This window comes from Oratosquilla oratoria, chromosome 35 (assembly GCF_046742065.1).
Source record: "Oratosquilla oratoria isolate Oo_2021 chromosome 35, ASM4674206v1, whole genome shotgun sequence".
Taxonomy (NCBI): Eukaryota; Metazoa; Arthropoda; class Malacostraca; order Stomatopoda; family Squillidae; genus Oratosquilla; species Oratosquilla oratoria.
This window is the reverse complement of record NC_134811.1, coordinates 23,745,246-23,761,702: the sequence shown is the minus strand read 5'-3', so window position 1 is coordinate 23,761,702 and position 16,457 is coordinate 23,745,246. Positions and strand designations below refer to the sequence as shown.

General features: G+C 40.7%; 3 protein-coding genes across 3 annotated transcripts in view; 2 read left to right on the top strand and 1 right to left on the bottom strand.

Moving 5' to 3' along the window:
• The first annotated feature begins 3,930 nt into the window (after positions 1–3,930).
• Positions 3,931–7,016, top strand: LOC143018809 (compound eye opsin BCRH1-like). The gene is made up of 7 exons (XM_076174386.1): positions 3,931–4,156; positions 4,275–4,466; positions 4,946–5,140; positions 5,938–6,146; positions 6,492–6,596; positions 6,701–6,823; positions 6,918–7,016. The coding sequence occupies exons 1-7, from the start codon at positions 3,931–3,933 to the stop codon at positions 7,014–7,016; spliced, it is 1,149 nt and encodes a 382-aa protein (XP_076030501.1).
• Positions 7,017–10,881: 3,865 nt separating this feature from the next.
• Positions 10,882–12,932, bottom strand: LOC143018697 (compound eye opsin BCRH1-like). Its single transcript, XM_076174282.1, has 4 exons — positions 12,800–12,932; positions 12,122–12,316; positions 11,378–11,586; positions 10,882–11,043 (listed from the first exon to the last, which is right to left on the bottom strand). The coding sequence occupies exons 1-4, from the start codon at positions 12,930–12,932 to the stop codon at positions 10,882–10,884; spliced, it is 699 nt and encodes a 232-aa protein (XP_076030397.1).
• LOC143018696 (compound eye opsin BCRH2-like) overlaps positions 12,931–16,457 on the top strand; it is an 8,821-nt gene continuing 5,294 nt past the window's right edge. The window contains exons 1-2 of the mRNA XM_076174281.1: positions 12,931–12,997; positions 14,157–14,188. Of these exons, the coding sequence (XP_076030396.1) occupies positions 12,931–12,997; positions 14,157–14,188 (99 nt within the window). The remainder of the gene's footprint in view (positions 12,998–14,156; positions 14,189–16,457) is intronic.

Genomic DNA, 16,457 nt, shown 5'->3' with positions numbered 1-16,457 from the left:
CACCGACGCCTCCACTACTTTCACAGTATCGCGGATCCTGTCATTCTTTATCCTATCCAACCTCGTCACCCCACACATCGACCTCAACATCCTCATTTCTGCGACGTCCAGCTTCCTTTCTTGTACCTTTTTCAGTGCTCATGTCTCCGCTCCGTACAACAACGCTGGTCTCACTACTGTCTTGTACACCTTTCCTTTTACTCTGGCACTTATCTTTTTGTCACATAGCACACCTGATACTCTCCGGTAGAAGAACGAGAGGGTAAATAAGAAAATCCTCTAGTCGGGTGATGGTAAGTGGTGTCTAGTTTTTCGAAAGTGCGACTAAATAACACTGTAAGGGAGCAACTAGAGGGGCTGGGGAAGCCGTTGAAACTGAGATGATGGTGCCAGTTATACCCACAGTGGATATTAAGGCTGCAATTGTGTCAAATAAACGGGCACAGAAGAGACGAAGAGTACAAGAAAATTGGTGTAATGGGGTTGTTCTTGATGTGAAAAATATATTTCACTGATAACAAAGAACGATAGATGTCAAAAGGGAAATATCGTTTCTGCCTATAAACTTGTGGCAAGAGTACTTGCGGAAATCTCTACTTCAACTGGGAGGAGTACAATAGGTAAACAGTAAAGATTAAGCACATTAAGCAGATTTGAGTGTGGTCTTCACAATAAACTCGGGGCACACAATTACAGATGAGGCAACTTAATCCTGCGTTACTCCTTCGGGGGAAAATATCATTGTTTATACTACGGGGTGTCTAGACAACCCCAATGCAACATACTAGCATACTAGCTGCCCACAGATACGAACTATGAGTATCTGATGTTGAGGTCCTTTGGTGGGAAGTTGAGGTCGCAATCAGCTTCCTCCATCTCTCCGGTGTTGTAATTCAGTGGCGCCGTGAGCAGACCAATAAATACTTGGAGGCCACAGATCCAACAGAAGAAAAGGGAGGTAGAGGACAACTGCTGATATGAGGAGCTTAAACTTGACGGAGCCGACACTTCACACTGAATAGCCATGGCAAGTGATAATCACTGGTGGCTGAGATCGAAGCCCAACACGCTACAAAAGTAAACGAAGAAGCGTTCTGTAAAACTGAAAACGTGAAACTTGTTGAGGGAAATACCTTCGTCGTTTGGTTCGTATAAGTATGGGAGGGTGGAACGGTCCCAATGGTTTGAGTTTCCTCAAAATGGCTTCAACAGCTGTTGGAGTGCATCACTTATATATTGTCACTTAGTAGTTATTGGATCATCCTGCCCTCTCAAAGTCATAACACGAGCCAGTTTATGCGTTATGACCGTAAGGGTTCCGTGTAATAGAGCAATTAACCAAGAAAATATGTGCTCACATAGACACACACGCATCCACACACACAAAAAAAAAAAGAAGGAAAATGTATGGGTTGATCGGATTTCAATAGAGATCGATGTATTTGTTCCATGAGAAATGGCCACAAATAATCACAGAATAGATAAGAATGGAAAGGATGAAGTTCCGCGTAATACATCACTATTGAGGTTCTTACAGCATAGACTATTGAGGCTCATGAACTACAGTTACAGGGATAAGTACAGTTGTAGGGATATATAAATGCCCGTTACGCGCTGTAGCGTATACACGAATACTATACACTAACTGCGTCATTACCTGCGCAGTGTTTGTGTTATCTGTGTTTACAAACATGTAACGTCATTGGTTAGTAATGTGATGAATGTCTCAGATTTCTGTACAGTGATATTTTGTATATTATGTATTTTGTACATTGGTATTCTTTATATTATTTGACTTAGGTAACCAGCTTAATCTGGCGATTTCTTTTTCATTCCTGTCACTTAACATTGTTAACACCTCACCAACTGACCTAAATGTTTGGGTGAGTCCCTTTTTTATAATTAGTGGAACATTATCTAATATTGTAGTTCTTAGTCAATGTGTCTAATATGCTACATTTTGTTAGTTGTGTGTACGTGTGTGTGTGTGCGCGCGTGTGTTATTTTGTGTGTCTTTTGTTTGTGTGTGCGGGTGTTTTTGTGCTTGTGTGTTGGTTTGTGTGTGTATTTACCTAGTTGTATTTGGCTAATTTTATTTTGCGGGAAGGGGAGCTATGCTCGTGGTGTCCCGCCTTTGTATCTCGCAGTGTATGTTGGTGTGTTTGTGTGTGGTGTTTGTGTGTGGTGTTTGTGTGTGGTGTTTGTTTGTATGTTTGTGCCCTAGACAAACCATCTTCCCTGAGTGACTTATGAATCTGTTTTTCCTAAAAAAGCGTAGACTCAGAGGTGACTTGATACAGGTATTTAAGATTCTAAAGCGAATTGACATCAAAAGTTACAAAATTCTTACACTGAATGAGAATCCGACAAGAAATAATGGTCTCAAACTCAGAAAATAGATTTGATTTGGAAGTGGGTAGAAACAACTTCGCCAACCGTGTAGTTAATGAATGGAAAAAACTTCCTGCAGAGGCAGTGGAATGTAGTTCAATTCGAAGCTTTAAGATTCGTTTAGATAAAAATTTAAGCAAGATGCTGTAATGACTGCCATTTATTTTATACTATTTGATTATTTGTTTATTATTTGTCTATTATTTGCTTGATTTCCATTTATTATTATTATTCATTTGTCAGTTTATTATTATTTACTCTTTACATGTTTATCACTTAACTATACCTACCGTATGTATTATTTATTTATAATTTTTATTTTATTCTATTTCTATCGTTTATATATATGTGTATATATGTGTATATATATGTATATACATATGTGTATATATATATATATATATATATATATATATATATATATATATAAATATATATATATATGTATTCCGCATCCGACCTAGTTATGGACCAAAAGGTCTCCTGTCGGCATGCTCCGCCTTTGTAATCCTTTGTGTATGTGTGTGTATGTATGTGTGTGTGTGGTGTGTGTGTATGTGTGATAGTATATTTTGGTGGTTATTTGCTTTCTCATATAATATTGTTAATTAAGGGATGTGGTACTTTCAGCAGTTAAAAACGTTGATCTTATTTTCCGCTTTATTACACGCAATCCTTGCGGTCATAACGCATGAATTGGCATGGGTAATGACTGTAAGAGGGCAGGGTGATCCAATAACTACCGAGTGACAATATATAAGCGATGCACTCCAGCAGTTGCTGAGGCCATTTCGAAGAAGACCTTAAACCGTTAGGATCGTTCCATCCTCACAAACGTAACGAACCAAACGACGAAGGTATTTCCCTCAACAAGTTTCACATTCCCAATTTTCGGAATATTTCTTCGTATACTGCTGTAGCGTGTTGGGCCTCGATCTCGGCTACCATTGACTATCACTTGCCACGGCTTTCTAATGTAAGGTGTCGGCTCCGCCGAATCTAAGAGCCTCATAGCATAAACTCTACTTGACCTCCCTTTTCATCTGTTGGATCTGTGGCTTGTAGTAGTTATTGGTCTGCTTGTGTTGTGCAGTCTCCGAATATATGCGACTGTAAGTGAGGCATCCGGACAGTATGGGCATGTGTCATTTTTCGAGTTGCCTCCCCTGTGTTTGTGTCGTATAAGTTTATATTCAGAAAGTGGATATATCCCTTTTTACGTCCATCCTTCTTGGGTATTAAGGAAATCTGTTTTTCGCATCAAGAGCACTACCCCAGTTTCTCGTACTCTCTTATACTTTTCAAGGTTTGGAGAGATGTCCGTGCCGTGCACGTTCATTTGACAGGATTGGAAACTTAATATCCACTGTGGGTATAATTGGCAGTAATCTTCCAGTTTCACCAACATTCCCGACCCATCTGGTTTCTTCCATACAGCGCTATGATGACTTGTATTGTGTGATTTGTAGTCCATGTTGTTGTGTATCCAACGTGACTAGTGAGCCGTGACCATGAACCTCTTTGTTTCAGTCTATAACGATGAGTTCTAACGCTCAGTTCAACGGCACCGGCCCACGTGCCATGGCTTATGGGGCCCACGACCTCTCGTTTGGATACCCCGAGGGGGTCACCGTTGTGGATATCGTGCCGGACTCGATCCGACACATGATCCACGATCACTGGAGCAACTACCCTCCAGTCAACCCCATGTGGCACTACCTCCTCGGCGTGATCTATATTTTCCTCTTCATATTTTCAGTCACAGGTAAGCAGCGAGTGCGAGAAAGGGTTGACGTATGAGTTTCTCAGTATATATATCGTCCACTCATGTTTTCTTTTGTATATAAGTAGAGTTTGATGGGACCCTTCTCTCTCACTCCCAGGAAACTGTTTGGTGATGCATTTGATCATGAAGAACAAAACCTTGAAGACGCCGGCAAACATGCTCGTCTTCAATTTGGCCTTCAGTGATTTTGGCATGCAAGTTACTCAGTTTCCACCTTACATCCACAATTGCTTCCACGGTGGAGTTTGGATGTTCTCTCCGTTCTTATGCGAACTGTACGCATGTACAGGTGAGTTCTTTTGTTGCCAATATGATAGACAATAAATTTTTCTACACCCTTCACAAGTCTGTGAGAGGCAAGGCATTAAAAGTACATTAACCGTATCACTTATTATTTGAAATAAAGCACTTGCCGTCTCTGGTGTGTGCGAGTGTGTAGTACGTACTAACGCTCTGTCTCTCTCCCTCTCTCTCGTTCTCTTTCTCTCTTTCTTTCGCTCTTTCTCTCTTTCTCACGGGTAGACACGTTACTGATCTTGTTTGGCTTCACTAGTAGACAAAACACGAATGATCTTTTCACCATACTTCATATGTTCCGAAGTTCGATGGAGGAATAATTAAGATGGTAAACAGACATGTACATTTTGAAATGTTTTCACAATATCTCTTCGGGCAATCATTTTTGAGGATTCGAGTCGTCACGACACCGTACATACGAAAATCAAATATATTCTTGCCATCAATAACACGATTAATTTTTTTCTTCAGGAGCCATCTTCGGTCTGTGCTCTCTGTGGACTCTTGCCTTCATTTCCTTTGACCGGTATAACGTCATTGTCAATGGAGTATCCTCTGCTCCGCTAACCAAGGGCAGAGCCTTCCTGTACATTATCTTCTGCTATACCTACGCAATCGGCTGGTCCCTTCCTCCCTTTTTCGGCTGGGGAGCTTACATTCCCGAAGGTAAGTGCGGCGAATTCATATCTGAAGGGAAGAACAGTGAATCTTGTCCAATTCACCGTGATGTGTAAATGAAGTTCTGATCTTTTGCCCTCTGATGTACTCTATTGTTGATTTTGGAACTCGCTTCATACTCGCTTTAACAAGGTTATACAGATATATATATATATATATATATATATATATATATATATATATATATATGTGTGTGTGTGTGTGTGTGTGTGTGTGTGTGTGTGTGTGTGTGTGTGTGTGTGTGTGTGTGTGTATTTAAAGGGTAACAATGTCTCTGGCCTAAATTCTAAAACATATCCTGACTTGCTTACCTACAAGTTACCTTTTCCTGGGAAATACCCTTGAAATCGTTGAAAATATCGATATAGGTTAAAAGACTGGATTTAAGACTCAAGAGTAGTAGTTCTCTTATTTTTTATTTGTTGTTTTCTCAATTTCAATTGTTTCAAGTGTTTATATTTTCCCATTCATGCTGACAAAAAAATATGAGAAATTCTATTTGCCGCTGGGTTCTGAAGTGCCAATTGCATAATTTACATAGATACTTAGAAATTCATATTTTAAAGTAATATTATCAAATCCAAGACGACCATTAGAAACCATTTAAAGAAAATGACATCGTTTGTCTAATTATTCCATATAATTTGCACTTGCACAAAGTCTTCACAAGATTGAACAAAAGTTAAGAACCGATACTAGACGGGTTGCCTCTTCAAATGAAGATTTCTATTATTGGCATTGTTGATGATGATGCACCTATTAAAACTTTGATCTTCTTCGCACAGGTATCCTGGACTCGTGCTCTTTTGACTACCTGTCCCGTGACGTCAACCGTCGCTCGCACGGTCTTTGCCTTTTTACTTTCGACTTCGTCATTCCTCTTACCATCATTGTCTGTTCCTATGTTTTCATCGTCAAAGCTATCTTTGCTCACGAGAAGGCCATGAGAGAACAGGCCAAGAAAATGAATGTGTCCACTCTCCGATCCAACGCAGTGAGTTCCGATTTCTTATACGTAGTTCGAATGTAGAGGACTCCTATGCTATTTGGAGAGATAGTGTCTTCCTTTTTATTGTTATCTATCCGCAGGTAGTAACCACCATGATCAAGCATAATCTATCAAATTGGTACCTTACCATCACATTTGCAGTCTTTTACACTCCTCACTATCCACCCATATTTGGAGTAATGGTTACAATTCCATATATACTTTTGCCATGTGTATTCCCTTTCCCGCTTGTATGGATTGATCTCACTATCCAGCAGGACAACATTTGATTAATTACGAAGGTATTGTATTATCATGGTGACCTTATAGATTAACTTTGTTATTTGACAGGACTCCAATGCACAGTCAGCTGAGGTCCGCATCGCTAAGGTTGCAATGACTAACGTTGCCCTCTGGATTATTTGCTGGACACCCTATGCTGCAGTAGTTCTTCGGGTAATGTCATTTTTTACTGCGCCATCGTCTTTGGGTTTTCAGTGAATAGTTGATATAACCTTATTGATGTAGGCATAAGGCTAATTCCTTATTTTTTTTAATAGGGTCTGGCCTTCGACCAATCAGGCATCACGCCTCTGGTTTCCATGCTCCCCTCTCTGCTGGCCAAGACTGCTTCTGTCTACAACCCAATGATCTACGCCATGAACCACCCCAAGTTCCGACTGGTGAGGTTCATTTAGCTGTAACAAGTTTGTATATGTATTTGAGTGTATACTGCTAAACAGAAGCCCATCTAACTCTTTTGCAATTCCTCTCTAGGCTCTCCAGAAGACCCATCCTTGGTTCTGCATCCACGAGCACGAGGAGAAGTCATCTGATAATGAGTCGAATGCCACTAAAATGGAGGGAAAGGAGTAAACGACTTAAAAGCTTGAACAGATTTCTTCGGTCACAAGGTTTTACTGAATGGTCTATCTGAATGGTCTTAGCGAAGAAAGTCAACTATGTAGTTTTAGTTTCCTTAATAATAAAAAATGTATTAACAGAAATAATGTGTACTGACACAAACGAACGTCTGGAAATAAACGACTACTTGGATCCAAGGAAATTTTGTCTTTCAATGAAAACTCCTTTAACAATTAATTGACTCCTCTCTGTATGCGTTATTGTTCGCTGTGTTTCCTGGGCACCCTGCGTGTGCATATTCCGAGATGTTTATATATGGGTCTTGTGTGGGGTGACAATCTGTCATCAAGGGCGTCCTCAGGTGGTTGATAGATGAAGGCCTCCTGACAAAGAGGTTACAAGTGGATGTTTTGAATAAATAGTTGCAGAGCAGCCGACGCTGGAGCTACCAGGGAGCTAGAGTGTGTGAAAAGGCAAAAGCAGCGAAATCCTCACCTTTTATTCCAGGTGACTGCCACACCTTGGGTGGATAGCGCGTAATCCATCCTAGCAGGCATCGTGGTTGCAGTAAGCGATACCAAACATATTTGGACTTCGGCAATACAGTGCCAATTTTGACCATTTGAGGAGATATCTGATTAAGCTTGGAACCGGCACAGGTGGTGATAAACTACTTGAGAACTCTCAAGTGAAGTCAGTAACGAGGTCAGCCCGAATGTCATTAACGAGGTCAGTGATCTAGATAAATTATGCATTACCCTAACTACTAGGATTTCGTGTTCCCAACAAAAATGTATACCCATCAGTAAAAATTAGGGCAAATAATAATGCATTCAAATGGATGATATATAGGCTGAAAAATGAGATCGGAGTCAGAAGAGGGCTTTATGGTTGAATGGAAAGGGGAGAAACACACGTTTAGATTAGATATAATAAAATGGCTAGACAGGTTGAAAAAAACATGCCCAGAACAGAAGGTAACAATTGATATCTAATCCAAAGGGCTATTTTCATTTCTATAGATGTAAGAATAAGGAAAAATGAGTATTTACAAAAGAGAGGATAGATGTGGTACCTGACTGCAACCCGAGCTTCAGTGGGGAAAAGAGGAGTAAAACCAGTAAGGTGGCAGATAACATTAATAGTTACGATGTTATATGAAATTACTTTAGCAAAACGATCGACAAGGTGCCCTGCCTTAGACTACTGACTAAAATCAAAGCCAATGGCACAAAAGAAAAAACGTTTGAATGGATTAGAACATGGATTATTGTCAAAAAACAATGGGTCATCATTAATAGTATCAAAAGAAAATACGGTAGTACTACTAATGGATTTCCCCAAGACTCTGTTAAAGATCATTTAGTGTCCATTATTTATATAAACCGGCTTGGACAATGTGATTAATAGTGATGTTAGTAGGTTTGCGAATGGCAATAAAATCGGACATGAGTAAAAAGCAGCAACAAATGCAACAGCATTGTAGGAAAGAGGCCAAACGCAGAGTATGATATCCAGTGTATTTAACGTTTCGCCCAGCAGGGCTTCTTCAGGAATAACATCGTAGACAAACATTTGACTCCTTGTATAGCCCGAGCTTGCGGGGAAAAAGGAACATGAAATTAGTGTAAACACATTTTATATCAATGATTTTAACAGTTTACTTATAACCGACATCTTCAATTGTGCATAGAAGATTTAGATTCCTTTTTAAAGATAAGAAATAAGCACAAACCCATAGTCAACCAACTTACTAAATACTTCTCTTAACTGTTCGCAGATTTCATATTTACACATTTTTGGCACCTTTCAAAATGTTCTTAGGGATCAGGGGATTCTGCAGCTTTAATCTCAAATTTTTTTGACTACATCTTCCTTTCTAATGCTGATGCTAGTTATGTCTACTTCTCTTTTCCCCACTGATATCTATCCTCTCTTTTGTAAATACTCATTTTTTCCTTATTCTTTGTTCTGTAGAAATGGAAATAGCCGTTTGGATTAGATTCCGATTGTTACGTTCTGTTCTGGGCATGTGCTTTTTAACCAGTCTATATCTCTTCCATTATCTGGTGACCCATAGGATGTGTTCGGCAAAACCAGCAGCGTTGCCACGTCTAAACCAAAGAAAATGGGGGAGACACCGCGTTCTTTATATTTGTATGTATGACAGGTATAATTAAACAGACTGCAAGCGGCCCGAAGACCCGCACTCAGCTTCTCTACACCCCCCATCCCACGGAAATTTCTAGGTCAGGAGCCGGGGCAACGTCACCTGATCTGAGATGCCCCATCCTTTAACAAGTCTCTTCTTTTCTTTACATGTAAAACAATTACTCATATCACCTACCGTTTAATGAAAAAATCAATATACATGTAGAATATTCCATGTTAACATACTCGGGGTAGTGGACAGCTTCCGGTATATGCTGAATGTTTTGATTCAGTACGTGACAACACGGCAGACAACACCTTGTGGGTCACGAGATAATGGAAATAGTATAGCTATTTTATTATATCTAATCCAGACGTGTTTTTCTCCCCTTTTCACTCAAACATAAGACCTTTTTATTCCGATCTCATTTTCAACCTATCCATCATCCATCTGCCCTAATTTTTACCGAAGGGTATAAATCTTTGTTGGAAACACAAAGTCCTAGTAGTTAGGATACTGGGCAATTCATCTAGACCACTCACTTCGTTAATGATCTCCGGCCTGACCTCGTTACTGACTTTACTTGAGAGTTGCCTTACTTCCCACGTGTAATTATCTAGGGCAGGATTATCACCATCTGGGACTGTTCCAAGCTTAATCAGATATCTCCTCAAATGGTCAAAATTAACACTGTCTTGCCAAAATCCAAATCTGTCTAGTATCACTTACTGCAGGCAAGAATAACGCGCTATCCACCCAAGGTGTGGCAGTCACCTGGAATAAGAGGTGAGGATTTGGTTGTCTTTGCTTTGTCACACCACCCAGCTCCCTAGTCCCTGGTAGCTCCAGCGACGCCTGCTCTGCGACTATTTATTCAAAACATCCACTTGTAACCTCTTTATCAGGAGGACATTCCTTTATCAACCAGCTGAGGACACGCCCTTGGTGAGAGACGGTCACCCCATACGAGACCCATATATTAACATATCGGAATATACATACGCAAGGTGCCCGGGAAACAGCGAACAATAACACATACAGAGAGAGAGGAGTAAATTAATTGATAAAGGAGTTTTTATTGAAAGACAAAATTTCCTTGGATCCAAGTAGTCGTTTATTTCGAGACGTTCGTTTGTGTCAGTAAACATTATTTCTGTTAATATATTTTGTATTATTGTTAGGGAAACTAAAACTACATAGTTGACTTTCGTCCTAAGACCATTCAGTAGAAACCTCGCAATCTCTTTCTGCAATATACTTTTGTGTTGAAAGATAAAAGGTTATATGGCATCCGTCATATAGACCATTCAGTAAAACCTTGTGACCGAAGACATCACTTCAAGCTTTTTTGCCTAAGTCGCTTACTCTTTTGCCTCCACTTTAGTGGCATTCGACTGATTATCGGTTGACTTCTCCTCAGGCTCGTGGATGCAGAACCAAGGAAGGGTCTTCTGGAGAGCCTGGAGAGGAATTGCAAAAGAGTTAGATGGGTTTCTTTTTAGCAGTATACACTCAAATACATACACAAACTTGTTACAGTTAAATGAACCTCACCAGTCGGAACTTGGGGTGGTTGATGGCATAGATCATTGGGTTGTAGACAGAAGCAGTCTTGGCCAACAGAGCGGGGAGCATGGAAACCAGAGGCGTGAGGCCTGATTGGTCGAAGGCCAGACCCTATTAAAACAAATGCAGGGAATTAGACTTATGCCTACATCAATAAGGTTATATCAAATATTCACTGAAAATCCAAAGACGATGGCGCAGAAAAAATGACATTACCCGAAGAACTACTGCAGCATAGGGTGTCCAGCAAATAATCCAGAGGGCAACGTTAGTCATTGCAACCTTAGCGATGCGGACCTCAGCTGACTGTGCGTTGGAGTCCTGTCAAGTAACAAAGTTAATCCATAAGGTCACCATACACCAACAATGTCTTTGTCATTAGTCAAATGTTGTACCGCTGGATAGTGAGATCAATCAATCTTAGCGGGAAAAGGAATGCACATGCCACAAATATGATATGTGGAATTGTAACTGTTACACCAAATATGGGTGGATAGTGAAGACTACAATCGTGATAGTGAGGTACCAATTACATTATACTTGATTATGGTGGTTACTACCTGCGTATAGACAACGATAAAAAGCAAGACACTACCTCTTCAAGTAACATAGGAGTCCTCTACATTCGAAGTATGTATAAGAAATCGGAACTCACTGCGTTGGATCGGAGAGTGGACACATTCATCTTCTTGGCCTGTTCCCTCATGGCCTTCTCGTGAGCAAAGATAGCTTTGACGATGAAAACATAGGAACAGACAATGACGGTAAGAGGAATGACGAAGTCGAAAGTAAAAATGCAAAGACCATACGAGCGACGGTTGACGTCACGGGACAGGTAGTCAAAAGAGCACGAGTCCAGGATACCTGTGCGAAAAAATCCAAGTTTTCAATAGGCACATCATCATAATCAACAATGTCAATAATAGAAATCTTCATTTGAAGAGGTAACCCCACCCCATATACATATACTTCTTTCAAGTCCATTAGTATCGGTTCTTAACTTTTGTTTAGTCTTGTGAAGACTTTGTACAAGTGGAAATTATATGGAATAATTAGACAAACGATGTCATATTCTTTAAGTGGTTTCTAATGGTCGTCTTACATTTCAGAAAATTACTTTCAAACAGGAATTTCCAAGTATCTATGTAAATGATGCAATTGTCATTTCACAACCTGCTGCAAATAGCACTTCTCACAGTTTTTGTCCGCATGAACGGGAAACAGTTGAAATGGAGAATGCAGCAGATGAAAAAGAACCACTGCTCTTGAGTCATAATTCCAGTCATAATTCCAGTCTCTTAACGTCAGGGGGCAAAAATTCAGAACTTCATTTACCTATCACGGAGAATTGGATAAGACTCACTATTCTGCCCTTCAGATATGAATATGTCGCACTTACCTTCGGGAACGTAAGCTCCCCACCCGAAGAAGGGAGGAAGGGACCAGCCGATCGCGTAGGCATAGCAGAAGAGGATGTACAGGAAGGCTCTGCCCTTGGTTAGCGGAGCAGAGGATACTCCATTGACAATGACGTTGTACCGGTCAAAGGAAATGAAGGCAAGGGTCCACAGAGAGTACAGACCGAAGATGGCTCCTGAAGAAACAATTTAATCGTGTTATTGATGTCACGAAAATATTTGGTTTTCGTCTCTACGGTGTGGTGTTAACTCGAATCCTAAGAAATTAAAATCCGAAGAGATGTTGTGGAAGCATCTCAAAATGTACGTGACTTTTTACCAACTTAATTATTGCTCTTTCGGGCTTCGGAACAAATAAATTTTGGTTAAAAGATTATTCATACTTTGTTTGCTAGTGAAGCTAAACAAGATTAGTAACGTGTCTACGAGTGAGAAATGAGCAAGAGCGAAGAGGAGAGAGAGAAAGAAAGAGAGGGAGGGAGAGTGCGTGTGTGGGTCTATGCACACTTGCACAAACCAGAAATGGCCATTAGATCCAGTGCTCTCTTTCAAATAATAAGTGATACGGTTAATTTACTTCTAATGCCTTGCCTCTCACAGAATCGTGAAAGGTGTATGAAAATTTTATTGTCTATCATATTGGCAACAAAAGAACTCACCTAGACATGCATACAGTTCGCAGAAAAATGGAGAGAACATCCAAACTCCACCATGGAAGCAATTGTGGATGTAAGGTGGAAACTGAGTAACTTGCATGCCAAAATCACTGAAGGCCAAATTGAAGACGAGCATGTTTGCCGGCTTCTTCAAGGTTTTGTTCTTCATGATCAAATGCATCACCAAACAGTTTCCTGGGAGTGAGAGGGGAGGGTACCATCAAACGCTTCTCATACCCAAAAGAAAAGATGAGTGGACGCAAATATATATTGATGAGAAACTCATACGTCAACCCTTTCTCGCACTCGCTACTTACCTGTGACTGAAAATATGAAGAGGCACGTGGGCCGGTGCACGTGGGCCGGTGCCGTTGAACAGAGCGTTAGAAGAACTCATTGTTATAGACTCTGAAACAAAGAGGTTCGTGTTGACGGCTCATTAGCCAAGTCGAATACACAACATGGACTACAAATCACACAAGACCTCATAGCGTTGTATAGAATCAAGCACATGGAGCGGGGAGGTTGGTGAAACGGGAAGCTTGCTACTAGTTATACCACAGTGGATATATGATTTGCAATCCTGCCAAATGAACTCAAATGAACGTGCGCACTACGGACATCTCTCCAAACCTTGAAATGTATAAGAGAGTACGAGAAACTGGTGGTAGTGCTTTTGATGCAAAAAATAATCATTACTACCAAAGAAGAATGGGTGCAAAAAGGGATATATCCACTTTCTGCCTATAAACTTATGATAGGGGTACTTCCAGAAATGTTTACTTTGACAGGGTGGAGTACAACAAACAGTACAGATAAAGCACACCTAAGCACATTTGGCTGTGGTCGTCACACGACACTCCGTACGTATCAACACAGAGGAGGCAACTAAAAAAATGACACATGCCCATCGTGTCAGGATACCTCACTCACAGTCGCATATGTTCGCAGACGGCACAACACTGCCTGCTCCAGAGCGCGTTAAACACACCAATAACTACTAGAAGCCACAGATCCAACAGATGAAAAGAAAGAACATAAGAATAAAGGAGACTGCAAAAGACCATAAGGCCTACACTAGGCAGCTCCGTATCCATCACCACCTGTCATCCCCATCCATAAAGTTGTCTAATGGTTTTTTAAAACAACTGATAGTTTCAACGCTTACTACATGGTTACTAAGTTTATTCCATTCATCGACCACCCTATTAGTAAACCAATTCTTGCCTATTTCCTTCTTAAATCTAAATTTGTCCAGTTTATACCCATTACTGCGAGTCCTGCCCTGTTGTTTTATTATGATGACCTTGTTTGCATCACCCTTGTTATAGCCTTTGATCCACTTGAACACTTCTATTAGATCACCCCGCACTCTTCGTCTTTCCAGAGAGTGTAAAGAAGATTCTATGCTATGAGGCTGTGAGACACCTTACATTGGAAAGCCGTGGCAAGTGATAGTCATTGATAGCTGAGACCGAAGCCCAAAGCGCTACAGATGTGTATGAAGAAGTATTCTGTAAAAGTGAGAATGTGAAACTTGTTGAGGGAAATACCTTCGTCGTTTGGTTCGTTTAAGTTTGTGAGGATGGAGCGGTCCTAACGGTTTGAGGTCTTCTTCGAAATGGCCTTAACAAGTGCTTGAGTGCATCGCTTATATATTGTCACTCAGTAGTTATTGGATCAGGGTACCCTCTCACAGTCATAACCGGTCCCAGTTCATGCGTTATGACAGTAAGGATTCCGTGTAATAAAGCGGAAAGCAAGATCCACATTTTTACTGCTGAATGTATCATATGAGAAGGCAAATAACCACCAAAATATATGATCATACATACCCACACACTTCGCACAATCACACGCACACGCAAACACACACACACAAACACACACAAACACCACACACACATACACACTCACAAACACACACACACAAACACACCAACACACAAACAAACACACACACACACACACCAGCACACAAGCACACAAACATGCACGCAAACACACAAACAAGACACAAACACACACACACATACATACACACAAACACACACACGCATCAAACAAACTGTAGCGTACTGATTAATCTACACATTGACAATGAATTACAATAATACACAATTTTCCACTAATAAAGAAAGGACTTGCCCAAACACTGGAGTCAATGTGCGTGAATGAAAATGAAATCGCCAGAATAGGCTGGTTTTCTAAGGTGCCTTCTACCTTCTCTAAGCTGACATGGCTGTTCGAATCGGGTTCGAAGGACTACTTAAAAACGAATGACAAACAACCACAGTGGAAATGTTATTACACAAAAATAAGACATATAATACATACAACACATACACAAGACAAATAGAATACACAATACCTATATACAAAATACATAACATACAAAATATCACTGCACAAAAATGTCAAACATTCATCGCACTACTAATCAATAACGTTACATATCTGTAAAGACAGACAACACAGACATTGCGCAGGTAACGACGCAGTGCACTATACCCATGCGTAAACGCGCAACAGCGCGTAACGGGCATTTGTATATCCCTACAACTGTACTGTAGTTTATGAGCCTCAATACTCTGTGCTGTAGGAACCTCAATAGTGACGTTTTACGCGGAACTTTATCCCTTCCATTATTACCCATTCTGTGATTATTTGTGGCCATTTCTCACGGAACAAAGAAAAGATAGCAAATACATCGATCTCTATTGAAATCCGATCAACACATACAATTTTGCCTTGCTCTTTTATTTTCTAAATTTTCCTTTTTTTTTATTTGTGTGTGTGTGTGTGTGTGTGTGTGTGTGTGTGTGTGTGTGTGTATTCACTTGGTCTTTGGATCACGTGTTGGACTCGTGATCGACAGCTATTTCCCACCCGGAAGAGAGCTCAGAGCTCGTAGGTCCGATCTATGGGTAATGTTATGACCTTACACACACACACACACCCAACTCCCCGCCCACGAGAGTCAGAGTAACGACCCGAAGCGCAGCGGTACCGAAATAATTTCGGCCCTGGGCACGATTCGAACCAAGTACTACGGGCACCACCATGCTAGCAGTTCAGTGCTCTACCAACTGCGCCACCGAGTCGGTGTGTGTGTGTGTGTGTGTGTGTGTGTATGTATGTGTGTGTGTGTGTGTGTGTGTGTGTGTGTGTGTGTGTGTGTGTGTGTGTGTGCGTGTGTGTGTGTGTGTATACATGTGTGTGTGTGTGTGTGTGTGTGTGTGTGTGTGTGTGTGTGTGTGTGTGTGTGTGTGCGTGGGTGTGTGTGTGTGTGTGTTTGTGTGATTATATACTCGTATTTTGATAGTTATTTACCTCTCTGCAGTCCTACTTTCATCTTACTTTCCACTCTATTACATGGAATCCTTACGGCCATAACGCATGAACTGGCTCTGGTTATGAGTGTGAGTGGGCAGGATGATCCAATAACTACTAAGGGACAATATATAAGTGATGAACTCCAACAGCTGTTGAAGTCATTTTCAAGAAGCTCTCAAACCATTAGGACTGTTCCATCCTCCAATACTCATACGAGCCAAACGACGAAGGTATTTTCCTCAACAAGTTTCACGTTCTCAGTCTTAAAGAACGCTTCTTCGTTTATTTCTGTATAGTGTTGGGCTTCGATCTCAGCCACCAGTGA